The sequence below is a fragment of the Oncorhynchus gorbuscha genome, linkage group LG04 (genome assembly GCF_021184085.1).
Source record: "Oncorhynchus gorbuscha isolate QuinsamMale2020 ecotype Even-year linkage group LG04, OgorEven_v1.0, whole genome shotgun sequence".
In the NCBI taxonomy this organism is placed as follows: Eukaryota; Metazoa; Chordata; class Actinopteri; order Salmoniformes; family Salmonidae; genus Oncorhynchus; species Oncorhynchus gorbuscha.
This window is the reverse complement of record NC_060176.1, coordinates 53496202-53515141: the sequence shown is the minus strand read 5'-3', so window position 1 is coordinate 53515141 and position 18940 is coordinate 53496202. Positions and strand designations below refer to the sequence as shown.

The following is an 18940-nucleotide window of genomic DNA, read 5'->3' as shown; positions in this document are numbered from 1 at the left end:
ATTGAATAGAATAGAACAACAGTGACAGAACGTGGAGTGAATTATTTAACTTTAACTCTCTCAAAACAGAACTTCTGTCTGTTCATGTTCTGTCCGTAACATTGATAGTATTTGGTGTTCCATACCAACTACATACAGCTCTCTGCAGGAGAGAGAGTCTAGCTGGTTGTTTGGGAGTATATTAGGGAGTAGCGGTGCATGTGTGTCTGAGATTAGGAATGTGTGCATGAGAAGTGTGTGCAAGGGGTGTGTGTGTGTGAGGGGTGCGTGTCCTGTTCTGTAATACTCCTTGTGTTGTGACTTCTTTTAGTCTATCTGTAATGTGATGTCCTGTTGTGGGCTGTCTGTTGTGTGGGGGTGGTAAGTACATTTATGATCAGTACACTGATCTGATTAGCTACATTATTTGACCTTGGCTTCAGTGAAGCTCCTACACTATGCTAATTTAGGGAGCATGTAGATTCAAAGACAAACACAGCAGAGAGCTAAGGTGTTCTGTCTGTATACTGTATAGCCAGTGAGATTGCTGTGTAGAAAGGGATTTCGGCTACAGCAGATATCATCTGGTAAAGGATGCTGTGAAGTGCCAGATGATGCAACCTTAAGAAATGTGAATGCTCCAAAGTATGTGCATTGTTGATAGTTGTGAGAACGGCTAAACATTTTGTACTGTTGTCGCAAATACTGTATCTGATTAAGTTGCCCTTCTCACTCACTCCCATGCTCTCGGTCTTGTCCTCTGTCTGTCTCCACATACACATACACACACACACACACACACACACACACACACACACACACACACACACACACACACACACACACACACACACACACACACACACACACACACACACACACACACACACACACACACACACACACACACACACACACACACACACACACACACACACACACACGCACACGCACACGCACACGCACACGCACACGCACACGCACACACACGCGTGCGCATCTTTAGAAAGAGCTCGATGCTGCAGCCGTATTGAAACGCCAGTATAGAGATGCATTCAGTGATAGTCGGATCAAAGTTGTAGATCCACTGACTGTGCTTCTGTTTGACTTCACAGATGACAGCTCAGACTCCCACTGAATTCTCTACGCACCTCCCTCACTCGCTCTCTTGGTTCTGATCTCACTCTATAGTGTAACCCCACAGTGACTACATAGCTAGCTGTTAACCTAATTACAGATCAAGTCTATTACAACCATGGGACTTATTAGCGGTCTCTAGTTGATTCCATATAATTGCATCCCTGTTACCAATAGAAATGATAGTGTAGCTACACAGTAGTACACATGAGGAATGCTTATGGTCTCTCTTTCTTCCAGTCTCTCTCACTCTATATACAGTCCCCTCTCTATTTCTATGGTTCCCCAAGAAAGATATAGGAAGTGTGAGAACAGTTCTTATACGCATTTAATCAGAGGGTATAGCTGGAAGCAGACGGACAGACAGATAGACTGTGTTGAGTGAGCGGGTGGAATTGCTCGGCCAAGTTGGTTCCTGTGTGTCCAGAACATAGAGTCTCTCGGGGTCTCTGTCTGACTGGCTCCTCACAACAGCAACACCACCCTGACCGGAACCAGCACGTTCACTCTGCAGCTAGCTAGCTCAAATAGACAGAGAAATGGAGGGAGGGAGGCAGGCAGGCAGGCAGGGAGGGAAAGAAAATAGATGTCCAGAACAAATACAAGTCAGCCAAAGAGGGAAATGGAATCGTTGATTAAGATGTCTCTGCAGGAATATCCGGCTTATGTATGTTGTGGCCCTAGATAGCATGCTATAGCTGTACTATAACAGTTATTATTATGTGCTGGATTTCATCTTGTCATATACGACATGTAAAACCCCTTATTGGCACCTTTCTGCCGGTGCACAAATAGCTGGGGTGGCATCTCAGATATGTATGATCTGCATCTGGTGTTGTACCGGAAAATTTGTGATGTGCCGTGTGTGTGTGTGTTCTACACACGCTTCCTCGCATAATTCCCTGACGGGGGAGCTGTGTAGTTCAGGCTATCCGTAGTGCAGACTCATCGCTGGTTTCTTCATTAGTTAGTGGTTCGTTGCCCGTATCAGCCTCACACACAGATCCATGAAACCATAGGAGAGGGAGTGGGCTTCCTCAAGATCAATGGCCGAGCCCCAGTCACTATCCCCGGCGGAACTATAGCCCGAGACCAGGCAGCTCTATACTGCCTCCGTGCACTGCTCCTCCTTCCTATCCTAACTGCAGCCTCACACTGTCCTGTCATCCAGGGCTTCAAGTAGAACCGCCACTTTTATAGCATGTCATCAAACACACACAGAGTGACTTGTGCCGTGGTTTCACACCTACTTAGATACTGAGCGACAGTAATCCCTTACTGTTGAGACTACGCCTGGGACTCATAATACACACACACACACACACACACACACACACACACACACACACACACACACACACACACACACACTGCAGTACACCAGCTCGGCTGTGATGTCATACTGTCTGCCGCAGCACCAGAACACTAAGCAAGAGAGTCAGGGAGGGAGAGAATGAGAGAAAGCAATGAAAATAGGGGGAAAATATAGGGGGAATGGAGGACAGGATTGTATGAGACTTGGGGCGAACAAAGGAAGTGGAAGGAGAGCTGGGTAGAATTAGTGAAGAATGTGAGGATTAGAGAGAGAGACAGAGGTACAGTGTTTGCGTCAGTGTACAGAGCCTGAGGACAATGGGATACCCATAGCATTACTGTGTACTGTGATGCTAATGATGACATGCTGCAGGTTATTGTCTCTCTTTCCATACAGAAAAAGTTCAGTAATAGAACAGTAGAGAGTGATTGATGATGTAGCTCCACAACTCCAGCCAGTCCCACATCACTGTCCTCTCTAGGGCTTATAGGAGGTAGGCCAATGATGTAAATAAAGCCTGGATTGCTGATACTATGTTTTGGCGATTGAGAGGATTTCAAATTGTTTTTGTCACATGCGCCGAATACAACACCTTACATGCTTACTTACAAGCCCTTAACCAACAACGCAGTTTTAAGAAAAATAAATGTTAGGAAAGTATTTACTAAAATAAACTGAAGTAAAAAATAATAATTTAAAAGCAACAATAAAATAACAGTAGTGAGGCTATATACAGGGGGTACTAATACAGAGTCAATGTGTTGGGGCACAGGTTAGTTGAGGTAATCGAGGTAATATGTACATTTAGGTAGAGGTAAAGTACTATACATAGATAATAAACAGAGAGTAACAGCAGCGTAAAAATGGGGGGTTCAGGAGTCTTATGGCTTGGGGGTAGAAGCTGCTGTTGAGAAGCCTTTTGGTCCTAGACTTGGTGCTCCGGTACTGCTTGCCGTGCGGTAGCAGAGACAACAGTCTATGACTTGGGTGGCTGGAGCCTTTGGCAATTTTTAGGGCCTTCCTCTGACACCGCCTGGTATAGAGGTCCTGGATGGCAGGAAGCTTGGCCCCAGTGATGTACTGGGCCATCCACACTACCCTCTGTATTGCCTTGTGGTGGGAGGCCGAGCAGTTGCCATACCAGGCGGTGATGCAACCACTCAGAATGCCCTCGATGGCGCAGCTGTAGAATCTTTTGAGGATCTGAGGACCCATGCCAAATATTTTCAGTCTCCTGAGGGGGAATAGGCATTGTCGTGCCCTCTTCACGACTGTCTTTGAGTGTTTGGACCATGATTGTTGGTGATGTGGACACCAAGGAACTTGATGCTCTCAACCTGCTCCACTGCAGCCCCGTCATTGAGAATGGGGGCGTGCTCGGTCCTCCTTTTCCTGTAGTCCAGGATCCTCACCTTCATCTTGATCATGTTGAGGGACCACACTGCCAGGTCTCTGACCTCCTCCCTATCGGCTGTCTCATCGTTGTTGGTGATCAGTCCTACCACTGTTGTGTCGTCGGAAAACTTAATGATAGTGTTGGAGTCGTGCTTGGCCATGCACCCCTGAGGGGTCCCACCTGGGGCGGCCAGTCAGGAAGTCCAGGATCCAGTTGTAGAGGGAGGTGTTTAGTCCCAGGGTCCTTAGCTTATTGATGAGCTTTGAGGGCACTATGGTGTTTTGAAGCCACCGGTCGGCCATATTGGCACTTCCCAGTAGGAGCAATTCTCTATAGAAATTTATGGAATTCTACACTATTTCAAATAAATGTATTTTCTTGGTGTAGTGGGGAGAGTAACATTAGTAACCTCTCAAAATTATACTTTAAGGAAAATGCTTTTTTGTTTTTTTTAATGGTTTATTTTTTGGTTTAGCTCACATAATATCATTTTTAAGTATGCTAAAGACTAATGTAGACATGAATAAATATAGCTTCCCACACAGGATGTTGGTGCCACCTTAATTGGGGAGGACAGGCTTGTGCTAATGGCTGGGGTGGAATAGGTGGAGTCATCTAGTGTGTATATAAATCATTGAGCTAGACCCACATCCATCTCTATCAGAATGGGTTTGTTAAGATTAGCATGAGGATTTACAAGACAATAGAGGATTGTGTGCGTGTGCGTTTGTTCATCCGTGTCTGTGTGTGTGGATTTGTGTCAGACAGGCTAGTGAGCGAGTGAAAGTTTGTTTACACTGAGAGTGGTGTTACTCTGTGGAAGCCTGGCAGGCAGGGTTTGGGTGTGGCCTAGAGAGTGCCCCTTATCTGACTGCACCAGACATGTGCCTCTCCCTAACACACACCACTACAGTCCATACTATCTTACTCATCTACAGTAGAGAGGCCAGATACACACCAACATAAACACACTGTACTGAACAGTAAAAAATGTGAGTAACTTGTGTAATTGACATTCAATCAGGTTATTCACCTTGACATGGAGGGCAACTGTTAGTGTAGGGATAGGTCATGTCAGACTTCTGTACTTTCCCTGTGCTGAAATGACCCTTTGACATCTGAACTTTGCCTGACCTGGGCCAAGTTGGCCGATGTCCACCTTGTAGGAGTGCATTCCAGAAGGTAAAGTGTGTGTGTGTGTGTGTGTGTGTGTGTGTGTGTGTGTGTGTGTGTGTGTGTGTGTGTGTGTGTGTGTGTGTGTGTGTGTGTGTGTGTGTGTGTGTGTGTGTGTGTGTGTGTGTGTGTGTGTGTGTGTGTGTGTGTGTGTGTGTGTGTGTGTGTGTGTGTGTGTGTGTGGTGTCATCAGCTGTTTTTGCTCAAACTGTGTTGAAAAGATGTTCTCTGAGTCATCAAGGCAGTGAACACACAAACACTCACCATCAAACAAATGACACTCTGACTAGCTATGCACAGTGTTTGGTGGAATGTCTAGCACCCTGTGCGTCGTATGTGGACAGCATATATTTGAGGCTAAGTAGGTTTCTACACGTCTGTGCACACGCACACACTCACAAACACACACACTATATGAGTATCTATTTCTGTGAGGAGGGTACCCCGCTACGGTAATCTTAACCCTGGTAACAGGTGGGTTTGTGGGTACAGCAGGAAGAGTGATTGGGGTGTATTAGGGGCGTCAGTTTGTTGTACTGAAGAAGGCTGGAGGGAGGGGATTTGGGGGGCTATCGCCTTTCTCACAGTGGGAGAGACAGAGTAGGCCATTAGAGGAAAGGCCAGAGAGGAAAGAGGCCATGGCTGACGAGGACAACTCTGTCACTGTAAGTAACTCACTGCGGAGCTGAAAGAGAGGCATACAACACTGGTTGCTTATACAACCATATAGTGTTGCTGTTTATCTTCCATAGATAACTAGCTTGCTAAACGACGATGTATGTAGGCCGGAGGCTCCATACAGATGGTGTGATGCAATTGCGGAGCCTCCTAAAGTTTGCTGATGCCAAATCAACCTCCGTATCACATTTTCCCTTCACAAGCTCTGTTCTGCGAAGTGCAATAAGTAGGAATGCACTAACTGCTGCAGAGGCCGCATCGCAGAAAAATGCTGTGTGGCCAATACAGACTGGATTGAACATAAATCTGCTTTAAGTGCTAACAAGTGCTAAGTGCTGTTTGGTGTTCACTCCAAGATGACTGTCTCAGCCTCAACTTTCCACATGGGACAGCAGTTGATCAAAACTGTCTTCAGCGTGTATAAAAGGACTGTGCATGCGTAAGTGTTGTGCATGTCTGTGTGAGTGTGCATTGTTCAAGGTCTGGTAGATGAGAAAGTAAATGTCTCGCATAGAGTTTCCAGAGTGACAGCGTGAGGGTGTTGCCAGACAGATGGAGATGGTTAAGGATTGAGGAGAAAAGTGATGGAACGCAAGGGTGATCAAGTGGAGGGAATACGTTTTAGGAACAGGTAGGCCTATAAGTGAGAGTCACTTACTTCTCTTAGACTAACTACATTTCCCAGAAAGCACTGTGGCTTTTCCTTTAACTGGGAAGGAGCGGTGGTGTTAAACAAGATTACATGAACCCTTAAGTAGAAAGTTGGAAACATTGTGACTTTTTCCCTTGACGAGTCTGGTGGCTGAGAGAGAAGTGGTTGTCTGTGCTCAGGCTGTGGAGTTAGTTATCACACTCAAAGGCCTACCGGTCTGTCGCAGGGAAATGCTCTGAAAGATTTACTGCTGCATACAGCTCTCTCACTTTCTCAGTGATCCCCCTCTCTTTCCCTCCCTCTCCCTCTCTTTTTTATGCAGTCTTTTCTTTGCACAGAGCTGCACCACTTGCACTAGTGCCCCGTTGAGGGATGAGGGTTTGCATCATTAGTTGCCATGCCCACGGCTTGGGCATGTGGGTCCTCATTCTCTCTGTTACCACTGTCTCAAAGGAGGGTCGTTTCCAGTCACTACTGAATGGGGGCCAATGTCACTGTGGCAGTGTGTGTTGTGTACTTGTGTTGAACACATTTTTGAGTCACTATGTGTGGTCGCACTTGCTTGGGTGGGTATGTATTTTAATTTCTAAGCCTAACCAATGTGTGCAGTGTGTATGTTTTTGTGTGTGTTTGTAATTCTGTAGGTGGCCGGGACTTGGGATATCACAAAAAGGGTAATGATGGTTGCTCCCGATCTTATTCACATTAATTCATCCCTGGCCATGCTTTGGTCAGAAACCAGAGAGAAAAATAGGGATGAGCGAAGGAGAATGAGAGCTGGACAGCTAGACAGACGGAGTGATACCACATGTAACGACCTAGACAGACGGAGTGATACCACATGCAACGACCTAGACAGACGGAGTGATACCACATGTAATGACCTAGACAGACGGAGTGATACCACATGTAATGACCTAGACAGACGGAGTGATACCACATGTAACGACCTAGACAGACGGAGTGATACCACATGTAACGACCTAGACAGACGGAGTGATACCACATGTAACGACCTAGACAGACGGAGTGATACCACATGTAATGACCTAGACAGACGGAGTGATACCACATGTAACGACCTAGACAGACGGAGTGATACCACATGTAATGACCTAGACAGACGGAGTGATACCACATGTAATGACCTAGACAGACGGAGTGATACCACATGTAACGACCTAGACAGACGGAGTGATACCACATGTAACGACCTAGACAGACGGAGTGATACCACATGTAACGACCTAGACAGACGGAGTGATACCACATGTAACGACCTAGACAGACGGAGTGATACCACATGTAACGACCTAGACAGACGGAGTGATACCACATGTAACGACCTAGACAGACGGAGTGATACCACATGTAACGACCTAGACAGACGGAGTGATACCACATGTAACGACCTAGACAGACGGAGTGATACCACATGTAACGACCTAGACAGACGGAGTGATACCACATGTAATGACCTAGACAGACGGAGTGATACCACATGTAATGACCTAGACAGACGGAGTGATACCACATGTAATGACCTAGACAGACGGAGTGATACCACATGTAATGACCTAGACAGACGGAGTGATACCACATGTGACAACCTAGACATTGAGCAAATGAGTCCTGAGGAGTGTGGGAATAATTGATAGCAATATATACTGTAGACTAATGGTGGGGGAAGGAGGGTTTGCCGCAGTAGATCCTCTCCCTCCCTCATTCAACTCTTCCCCCCTTCTCTCTCCCCATCTCCCACTCTATCCTCATCTGACTCTCGTTCTCTCTCCCCATCTCCCACTCTCTCCTCATCTGACTCTCGTTCTCTCTCCCCATCTCCCACTCTATCCTCATCTGACTCTCGTTCTCTCTCCCCATCTCCCACTCTCTCCTCATCTGACTCTCGTTCTCTCTCCCCATCACCCATTCTCTCCTCATCTGACTCTCGTTCTCTCTCCCCATCTCCCACTCTCTCCTCATCTGACTCTCATTCTCTCTCCCCATCTCCCACTCTCCCTCTCTCTCTCTCTCCCTACCTCTCTCCTCATATCCCTCTCGTTCTCTCCCCATCTCCCACTCTCTCCTCATCTGACTCTCGTTCTCTCTCCCCATCTCCCACTCTCTCCTCGTCTCCCTCTCGTTCTCTCTCCCCATCTCCCACTCTCCCTCTCGTTCTCTCTCTACTCTCTCCTCATCTCCCTCTCATTCTCTCTCCCCATCTCCCACTCTCCCTCTCGTTCTCTCTCCTCATCTCCGTCTCTCGTTCTCTCTCCTCATCTCCCTCTCTCTCCTTATCTCTCTTCCCCTCTCCCCATGTCCCTCTCCTCATGTCCCTCTCTCTCTATCTCTACCCCCTTTTCTCTCCTCATCTTCCTCTCTCTCCTTATCTCTCTTCCCCTCTCCCCATATCCCTCTCCTCATGTCCCTCTCTCTCTCTATCTCTACCCCCTTTTCTCTCCTCATCTCTCTCTCTCCCCTTCTCTCTCTCTCTCTGTCTCTCCCTCTCTCTCTCTCATGCCGCATGAGTGATCCTGTTTCAGCACCCCTGTCTGAGAGAGGCATGAAGCCCCCAGACACAAACAAAACAGAGACTAAAACAGGGCCACATCATGTGTTAGACCATGAGCCAGGGAATTCACTAAACACACACCCTACCATCCCAGAACACCAGCCAGACTGCCATCCAGACCACTGGGCAGAACAGACACACACCCTACCACCTCAGAACACCAGCCAGACTGCCATCTAGACCACTAGGCAGAACAGACACACACCCTACCACCTCAGAACACCAGCCAGACTGCCATCCAGACCACTAGGCAGAACAGACACACACCCTACCACCTCAGAACACCAGCCAGACTGCCATCCAGACCACTAGGCAGAACAGACACACACCAGAACACCAGCCAGACTGCCAGCCAGACCAGTGGGCAGAGCAGACACACACCAGAACACCAGTGTGTCCCCTGGTCTCATCACTTACTGTATGTGAGGAGGTAAAGCAAATCTCAGATGTGAGAGGCTCAGAACGAGGCTAAAGGTTTGCATCCTAAAAGGCACGCCATTCCCTATTTTTGACCAGAAACCTATGTAGGGAATACTGTAGGGTGCCATTTGGGACGCAGTTGATTCAGGGGGACGGGAATGGAGCCTGGGACAGAGGCTCTGTCTGTCTTTATGTGGATGAAAATCACCTGCACCCCATCCTTTAGGGTCCCCAGCTTGCCAGGCCTGCTTCTGATTGGCCAACGGGAGGGGGCTGGCCCAACTGTCCTATCCTGTTCGATAGCATTTATAGTCTTGTACTGTCTGTATGTATTTTGACCTTGTATGGTTTTGATTTGAATGAAGGTTTCTGACAATAATATAAATATCTCTCCATCTCCCTCTGTCTTCCCTTACACCTATCTCTCCATCTCCCTCTGTCTTTCCTTACACCTATCTCTCCATCTCTCTCTGTCTTCCCTTACACCTATCTCTCCATCTCCCTCTGTCTTCCCTTACACCTATCTCTCCATCTCCCTCTGTCTTCCCTTATACCTATCTCTCCTTCTCCCTCTCTCTTCCCTGACACCTATCTTTCCTTCTCCCGTTGTCTTCCCTTACACCTATCTCTCCTTCTCCCTCTGTCTTCCCTTACACCTATCTCTCCTTCACCCACTCTATGTGCCTCTCTTCACCCCCCTCTATCTCTCCCCTTTCTCTCCCTCAGGCTGATGCTGTCACTAGTTTTCTGCGGGCGGCTCGTTCTGGTAACATGGACAAGGCCCTCGACCATATAAAGAATGGCATAGACATCAACACAGCCAATCAGGTGAGAGAGCTGCAAGGCCCGGTGGCCAATCAAAATGCTTGTGGAGAGTGCATTAATACATGTCTCCAAACTCTGCGATTCATTTTGGATTCACCAGGATCAATCAAAGCCTTCCTGTTTGTAAAAGTCTCAATCAGCTAATGGAACTGATTTACTACACTCTTTCATTTCATTTGTCCATTTCCGTTGGCTGTGGAACTAGTATTTCACAATGTTGGGTCATCATACTGCAGCGCTAGAATAATGCATGAATAAAAGTATGAAAACAAGTAGAAACTGTATAGGCACATTAGATCAAAAGGGGTGAGTCATCTTTCAGACCATGTCAAAACGACAGCACACACACACACACACACACACACACACACACACACACACACACACACACACACACACACACACACACACACACACACACACACACACACACACACACACACACACACACACACACACACACACACACACACACACACACACACACACACACACACACACACACACACACACACACACAGGAAGAGTCTTGTCAGCAAAGTTCAGATGCAGTGTTATGAAGGGAGAGCAGGAATGGATAGAGGGAAAGAGAAAACATGGAAGAGCAGGAAATGGCAAGAGAGAGAGGAAAAAAGATTTTAAACATTCATGTTTTTTTTATCATCCAATGCAGTGCAACTCTAAATCTAGTCAGTCTACTGTATCTTAGTCTATGCCGCTCTGACATTACTCGTCCATATATTTAGCTATTCTTAACTCCATTCCTTTACTTAGAATTGTGTGTATTGCTCCTGTAAGTCGCTCTGGATAAGAGTGTCAGGTAAATGTCATATTTCCCTACAAAATGCACTACTTCCGACCAGGGCCTATAGCACTACATAGAGATTAGGGTTCCATTTTGGACTCGCCCATCGTCTCTCTCTTGGCTTGGAATGTGTTTGATGTGATATCAGCCAGCAGAATATCTTTCTTGGCTCAGGGTCCAACTCCAAGTGTACAGGGTATTCTGTTCTGCTCCAATACCTGCTGTGTGGATTGTCCCTGACTGTGTGTACTGTATACCATTGTTTGTCCTGAATGTGAATTACTGTGTGTAGTTATGTGTGTGTGTGTGCGTGCGTGCGTGTGTGTTTTGAGGCCCAGGTAGCCAGTCTCTCTGCTGTAGGTGACAGGTAAGGAAGAGGGGGATTTGGGGGAAGGTGTTAAATAGGGTAGGGTTTACTCCTCAGGCCCATCTCCTCCATCCTGCCTGCTTTACCCTGATGGCTGCTCCCATGGTGACCAGAGACAACTATGCCGTGAGAGGGGTGAGGTTGCCTATAGGCCATACAAACAGGGAAGCAGTGTGTGTGTGTGATTCTACAGCTCGTTAGGCCAGCTCATTAGGCCAGTTCATTAGGCCAGCTTAGCCATGGTTTGCTAAACACTCTACCTCTGTACTATAATGCTGCCAGCGCTAATGCTACAATCAAGATTAGCATCAAACACATTCCCAGGTTAAACGCTCATAACGAACATAGGATTCAGTACATGCATAAAAGTAGGTGTGAAGACCTCAGGCTGCTGAAGAGAGACACCCTGTGGACAAACAGGAACCCTACAGCCATATCCAGTACATTTGATCTGCAGTCTCAGGTTACCATTGAAAGCCATTTTCCTTCAAATCATGTATAATGCAATGTGTGTCATTTCAAGCCAAGTCTGTATTAGTGTTTTGGAATTGTCTCAAGTGTGTTGAGTGTGGTTGTGAAATTGGAAGTGATATTGGTTATGTGTTGTGTGTGAGTGTGAGTGTGAGTGTCTCCCAGTGTGTTGTTGTTGCTGTATTTGTTGTTGTGCAGAGTGAGGTGTCATTCTGATGGAGGTTAGGTGGAGGCTTGGCTGTGGCAGTCGTGTCTCTTGTACCCAGTCTGAGTAGATACGTCTGCCATGGGCTAGCTCACCGGCCACCCAACTGCACTGCCTCTCTCCTTACCCTCCTTCCCTACCCCCCCCCCCCCCCCTTCCTCTTCAACCCTCCTCCCCTCACACCCTCATAACCCCTCAAGTTATTTCTCTCTTACGCCTTCTACTTGTTTTTTCCCCTCCTTTGTCATTCTCTTTATCCCTCATGCTCCATTTCCCATCTCTGCTTCTACCCCCCCCCTCCCCCCTCCCTCCCCCTCCAGTCTGCAGTAGAGTGATGGTGTGCTGTGGTCTCTCCACTCAGAGGATTAATATCAGTGGTGTGGGAAAGGTCCAACCTCACATGTCCTGTGTCACTGAAGGAAGGCTGTGTGAGGTCAGACCTATCTCACATAGCTCGTATTCTTCCCATCCCCGAGACCACCGGCCTGCCATCCCCCTCCCATCCTCTTCCTCCTCCTCCTCACCATCATCATCATCATCATCATCATCATAATTCCGGCCACCGTTATTGCTAACTGAGCACTGTTAATCTCTAGTAGATACTGTATGTGTAGAGGCTGTTTATCCTGAACATACACTACAGTTGGACTACACTACAGTTACATACTTTTGCATTTTATACATCTAGGAAGAGCTGTATAATAAGCAGAGCAGTGTTTGTCTGGGGATCTGATCCTTTGGTGTGTCTCAGGGTGCTGTGTGAGATTGTGTTCAGTGTGTGGGTTCTGACTTGTTGCTGTTATTATGGTGTGTGAGAGCGGAGTGTGTGATGGAGGCCCACATGTCTGTGTTTTTTAGTTCTGTGTGTGCTATGTGTGTAGTGTGTGTGTGTAGTGTATGCAGTGTGTGTTAGGGACCCTACAGTGTGAGGTCTCCTCTTCTCTCTCTCCTCCCTCAGAACGGGCTGAACGGGTTGCATCTGGCCTCTAAAGAAGGCCACGTTAAAATGGTGCTGGAGTTACTACATGGAGGCATCGATGTGGAAACCCAGACTAAGGTACTCAGTCAACCTCCTGCACCACTCATGTACTCCACAAAGCTTATGCCACCACCAAAGTACAATATACTGCATACTCAAATGATTCTACTTACCGTAAGACTTCAATCAAACGCTGAGTCTCAAATAGCCGCTTGTCCCTTAGCCGGGCAACAGCATTCAGTTCAGCAAATCAACGGCTTTTTCAAATAAATGCTGGGTCTAAATGAAGTGTTTACGAGGTTACCGTGAATTACCATGAATTGTTTAGAAGATTTAATTTAATAAAATAATTATGGCAATCATCCGTTTATATCGCCAGTAAGAAACTGCTAACCAGTGACTGCTAACAGACCTCGACCTGGTGAAAAGGCACAGTTTAAAGAGGAGAATAATTATTCTGTCAAATAAATATTTTTTCCTAAATAAAGGTATAGTAAGACAAAGGAAATGTGACACAGTGTGTAAATGAGAACACATTACTGCAGGAAATTAAGAAATTGATTAGATTGCTAGAATTAAAACAATTAACTTTGCAAATGAGCAAAAGCTGTGTGCATTAAGGAAATCGACGCCTAGCCTGTTGTGTTCAGTGATTTAAGCAAATAAACACCTGGGCTATGAATTGAAGTTTTACGGTATTACAGCGTACTACTATTTACAAGTGCTACACTACTTTAGATGCTTTCACACAAACATTATGTCTCATGTCTTCTCTTGTCCTGTGCCTCCACAGAAAGGCAACACAGCTCTGCACATTGCTGCCCTGGCTGGGCAGGAACAAGTGGTGGCAGAGCTGGTAAATTACGGGGCCAACATCAATGCCCAGTCCCAGGTGAGACCCCCACCAGTGTCAGAAGAGACCCCGGCCCCACTGGCAGGACCCCCTGCAGAAGAGCCACCAGCCACAACGGATACACATACAGTTAGATACAGTTATAATACAGTTATGCTGCATTATACTGCATGGAACTCAGGGTTTGGGGTCTGAATTTCGGAATGTATTTTGATTCAACCCATGAATTGAAATTTGAATTTGAATTAAAGGAGGTATAATTTAATTCAAAGAAATTGAACTGAGACATGAAACATGAACATCTCATTCCTTTGCCACATCTGCCAGTTATTACTAAAAGGAATAAAGATACCATTTCAACATAAGCTTGATTATAACTGACATTTGTCATCAGCATCTTGATTTGTATTTTTGTCATGAAATGTTAGATAGTTCCCTTACATTCTGGAGTATTGGAACTAATGGGACATTTATCCCCCCCCCCAGATAGTTAATAACATGTAAATAAATTATGAATTATTACAGACAACCTACAAAATGATCTTAGAATATTTCCAGGCCACTGTAATTATTTAAAACTTCAACTTAAAAATGTATTTTTTCATTATGTTATACATAGTGTAGTACTGTACCATACAAGATGTCAAAATAAATATTTGTATAGTGAATTGTAGCTATTTGAATTTCATTGAATTTCCTTCAATTGTACTTAATCTATTTCAAATTCAATGCAATTTCTGCTTCCTGTGGGATGCGCCCAATTCAATTCAAATTCAAGTATTGCTGTGAGCAGCACTGAGAGCAGCATTAACAGGGTCTGAGTAATAAAAATAGCACCTCTTGGTCACTCGTCGGGCACTCTGGCAATGAAATGGGCAAAGGCCATACCTTTAAGCATGTTTATCAATTGCATGTTTTCCAAATTGCACGACTCTACCTATAATACGTGATGAAGTATGTCTACTACATGCTACCATGCTACTGCCAGAGACTACTGTCCCTTCCAACTTCATGTTTACCAAATTCCATTCCCCTAAGTCCTAGAGTTCAATAGCTATAGCCTTCAGTTCACAGTAGCGCCTCAGTAAAGGCCATCTTTAACCACAACACATTTTCCTTAGCAATTTAGCTAGGGACGAGTTCGGAGATTCTACATATCAAATATTCAGTGAATCAGAGTTGTGGTTCATGTGAAGAAGAAATGTTAAATCATTTTAGCATTAGCATTAGCATTAGCATTACACTAGCACTTTTTGGTCAAAGTCACATGACCTGTGTTTTCCATGTTATTTTTCACATATCAACACTGAACTTCGTACATATCTTCAGGGTCATGTTGTCAATTACCTGTACGAGTTGGATTTGATAGTTTGGGCAAATGTTTTGAATGTGTTTTGAATGTGTGCATGGTTTTAAATTAACTGTAGTGCTACATTACCTAGGGGCCAATGAGTGCATCATAGGTGCGCATGATGGGTTCTACCATACTACCAAATTCTACAACGTTTTACCCATGTGTTGTTGAGATATTGACCAAAAGGAAAGAAGAACACTTCTAGCACCTTTGGCGCTAGGATCCCTAATTAAAGAGAGCTATTTTCAATACAATTCAGAATTGACCCCAACCCTGATTGAGTAGAAAGAAAGAAAGAAAGAAAGAAAGAAAGAAAGAAAGAAAGAAAGAAAGAAAGAAAGAAAGAAAGAAAGTCGCACACTCTACTGTATATATGCTCATGAATTTGTTGGGAGCATTTATAGTGCGCAACATTCTTTATTTTTACACAGTTTCAGTTTACTATTCCGTGAGTCAGCACCTCTACTAACATTTTTGGGTGTGCATAAGCTCCTGCATTTGGCCCAACTCCCGATTGAAACATGATGTCAGGCCATCGTACACTCTTAGAAAAAAGGTGCTCTCGCTAACCTAAAAGGGTTCCCCGTAGGAAAACCCTTTGCAGAACCCTTTTTGGTTCCACGTAGAACCCTTTTGGTTCCAGGTAGAACCCAAAAGATGGAACCAAAAAGGGTTCTCCTATGGAGACAGCCGAAGACCCCTTATGGAACCCTCTTTTCTAAAAGTGTATTAGCTAAATGCAACTCTGTTAATATCTGTCTGCCTTCTTGTCTTTCTTTGTGCTTGTGTTTCCTCTCTGTGTGTGTGTGTGTGTGTGTGTGTGTGTGTGTGTGTGTGTGTGTGTGTGTGTGTGTGTGTGTGTGTGTGTGTGTGTGTGTGTGTGTGTGTGTGTGTGTGTGTGTGTGTGTGTGTGTGTGTGTGTGTGTGTGTGTGTGTGTGTGTGTGTGTGTGTGTGTGTGTGTGTGTGTGTGCTGCTGTGTTGTGCTCCTTCCTGTGTGTATGTGTCCATGTGTGTGTCTGTCTGTAACAGAAGGGCTTCACTCCGCTCTACATGGCCGCACAAGAGAATCATCTAGAAGTTGTGAAGTTCCTTTTGGAGAACGGGGCCAATCAAAGCATTCCTACTGAGGTAACAGCCAATCAGCAGATTCAGGGTTGCAAAATGCAGGGCCTCCCGAATGGTGCAGGGTTCTAAGGTACTACATCACAGTACTTGAGGCGTCATTACAGCCCCGGGTTTGATCCCAGGCTGTATGACAGCTGGACGTGACCGGGAGACCCATGAGGCGGCGCACAATTGGCTCAGCGTCGTCAGGGTTAGGGGAGGGTGTGGCCCGCCAGGATTTCCTTGTTCCATCAGACTCCAGTGACTCCTTGTGGCGGGCTGGGCGCCAGTAAGCTGAGGTATACCATGTTTTGGAGGACGAATGGTTCTCGACCTTCACCTCTCCGAGTACGTAGGGGAGTTGCAGCAATAGGACAAGACTGTAACTACCAATTGGGGAGAAAAAGGGGTTAAAAAGGGTTGCACAAAAAAAAAACTTTCACCAAATTCCCAGGTTTTTCAGGAAGGTTTAAGCAGGAAATTATTCATTTTCGAACTTTACAACACACCTCCTGTACTATTCCCTGTATCGCTTATCAATCCTTTTAACTCTCACTGTCCTTCCCTTCCCCATCTGTCTCTCTGGGTCACTAAACCTTTCTTCGCCTCTGTCTCCGCTTCTCTCTCCTCTTTCAGGATGGCTTTACCCCTCTCGCCGTGGCTCTTCAGCAGGGACATGAGAACGTTGTGGCCCTGCTCATCAATTACGGCACCAAGGGCAAAGTTCGCCTCCCAGCGCTGCACATAGCAGCGCGGAACGATGACACGCGCACAGCTGCTGTGCTTCTACAGAACGACCCCAACGCAGACGTCCTGAGCAAGGTAGGTACTCACTGTGTGTTTGTCTTCACTTAGTTTAGTGTGTCCCAGAGCGAGTGGAGGAGACGATACTTTCAAATTAGAACACATTAAGGCCTTCAGTATAAGAGCTCTGCTCCCCTGTGTGTCCCTACAGACAGGCTTCACACCGCTTCATATCGCTGCACACTACGAGAACCTGAGCGTAGCCCAACTGTTGCTCAACAGAGGAGCCAATGTCAACTTCACCCCTAAGGTAAGTCTGTTCCCCTCTGCCCTAGCATCACTGACACATTGTATTGTTACCAGTCCCTCAACGGGTCTCTTTCTGGTCTTACTGCTTATCTCCTCTGTAATTCTCTCTAGAATGGCATCACACCTTTGCACATCGCATCCAGGAGGGGGAATGTGATCATGGTACGACTCCTGCTGGACCGAGGGGCACAGATTGATGCCAAGACCAAGGTACTGCACTGCATCCCCTTTGTCTCTCTCTAGTCTCTAGTGTCACGTCCTGTCCTGTTACACAAAAGATACTATATTGCTCTAGACCAGTGGTTAACTGTCCTCTCTCTCTCTCTCTCTCGCTCCAGGATGAGTTGACTCCACTGCACTGTGCAGCCAGGAATGGACACGTGAGGATCATTGAGATCCTGTTGGACCAAGGGGCTCCCATCCAGGCCAAGACCAAGGTATACCTAACGCTAACCCACCAATGCCTGATCCCTGGACAGTTGTGCTCAAATTCTGCATGCACACAACACAACAAGTAATGGATTGCATCATCCCTCTCTGTTTCTCTTTCTCTCTCCCCCCCACTCTCCTACAGAACGGCCTGTCTCCCATCCACATGTCAGCACAGGGGGACCACATGGACTGTGTGAGGCAACTAATGCAATACAATGCTGCAATTGATGACATCACACTGGACCACCTGACCCCCCTGCATGTGGCGGCCCACTGTGGGCACCACCGCATGGCCAAAGTGCTGCTGGACAAAGGAGCCAAACCCAACTCCCGTGCACTGGTCAGTACTACAATCCTACATACAGTTGAAGTCAGAAGTTTACAACACTTAAAAACTTGTTTTTTTAACCACTCCACAAATTTCTTGTTAACAAACTATAGTTTTGGCAAGTTAGGACATCTACTTTGTGCATGACACAAGTCATTTTTCCAACAATTGTTTACAGACAGATTATTTCACAAAAAGTGAAAAAAAAGTGGGAAAAAGGGCTGCCTAAGTATGATTCCCAATCAGAGACAACGATAGACAGCTGCCTCTGATTGGGAACCATACTCAGCCAAAAACAAAGAAATAGACAACATAGAATGCCCACCCCAACTCACACCCTGACCTAACCAAATGGAGAAATAAAACGGCTCTCTAAGGTCAGGGCGTGACATATTCACTGTATCACAATTCCAGTGGGCCAGATGTTTACATACACTAAGTTGACTGTGCCTTTAAACAGCTTGGAAACTTACAGAAAATTATGTCATGGCTTTAGAAGCTTCTGTTAGGCTAATTGACATCATTTGAGTCAATTGGAGGTGTACATCTGGATGTATTTCAAGGCCTACCTTCAAACTCAGTGCCTCTTTGCTTGACATCATGGGAAAATCTAAAGAAATCAGCCAAGACCTCAGAAAAAATATTGTAGACCTCCACAAGTCTGGTTCATCATTGGGAGCAATTTCCAAATGCCTGAAGGTACCACGTTCATCTGTAGAAACAATAGTACGCAAGTATAAAAACCATGGGACCACACAGCCGTCATACCGCTCAGGAGATGAACGTACTTTAGTGCGAAAAGTGCAAACCAATCCCAGAATAACAGTAAAGGACCTTGTGA

General features: G+C 46.0%; 1 protein-coding gene across 12 annotated transcripts in view; it reads left to right on the top strand.

Annotated features, from left to right (window-relative positions):
- LOC124034279 (ankyrin-1-like) overlaps window positions 1-18940 on the top strand; it is a 221808-nt gene that overhangs the window by 148912 nt on the left and 53956 nt on the right. For 7 of the 12 annotated variants that reach the window (XM_046347252.1, XM_046347245.1, XM_046347244.1 and 4 more), the window contains exons 2-10: window positions 10049-10150; window positions 12954-13052; window positions 13768-13956; window positions 16212-16310; window positions 16923-17108; window positions 17242-17340; window positions 17451-17549; window positions 17678-17776; window positions 17914-18111. In XM_046347252.1, coding sequence (XP_046203208.1) covers window positions 10049-10150; window positions 12954-13052; window positions 13768-13956; window positions 16212-16310; window positions 16923-17108; window positions 17242-17340; window positions 17451-17549; window positions 17678-17776; window positions 17914-18111 — 1170 coding nt within the window. Of the gene's footprint in view, window positions 1-235; window positions 361-5607; window positions 5666-10048; window positions 10151-12953; window positions 13053-13767; window positions 13957-16211; window positions 16311-16922; window positions 17109-17241; window positions 17341-17450; window positions 17550-17677; window positions 17777-17913; window positions 18112-18940 lie in introns of those variants that run through there. The other 5 variants (XM_046347247.1, XM_046347257.1, XM_046347251.1 and 2 more) reach the window with 4 other exon arrangements.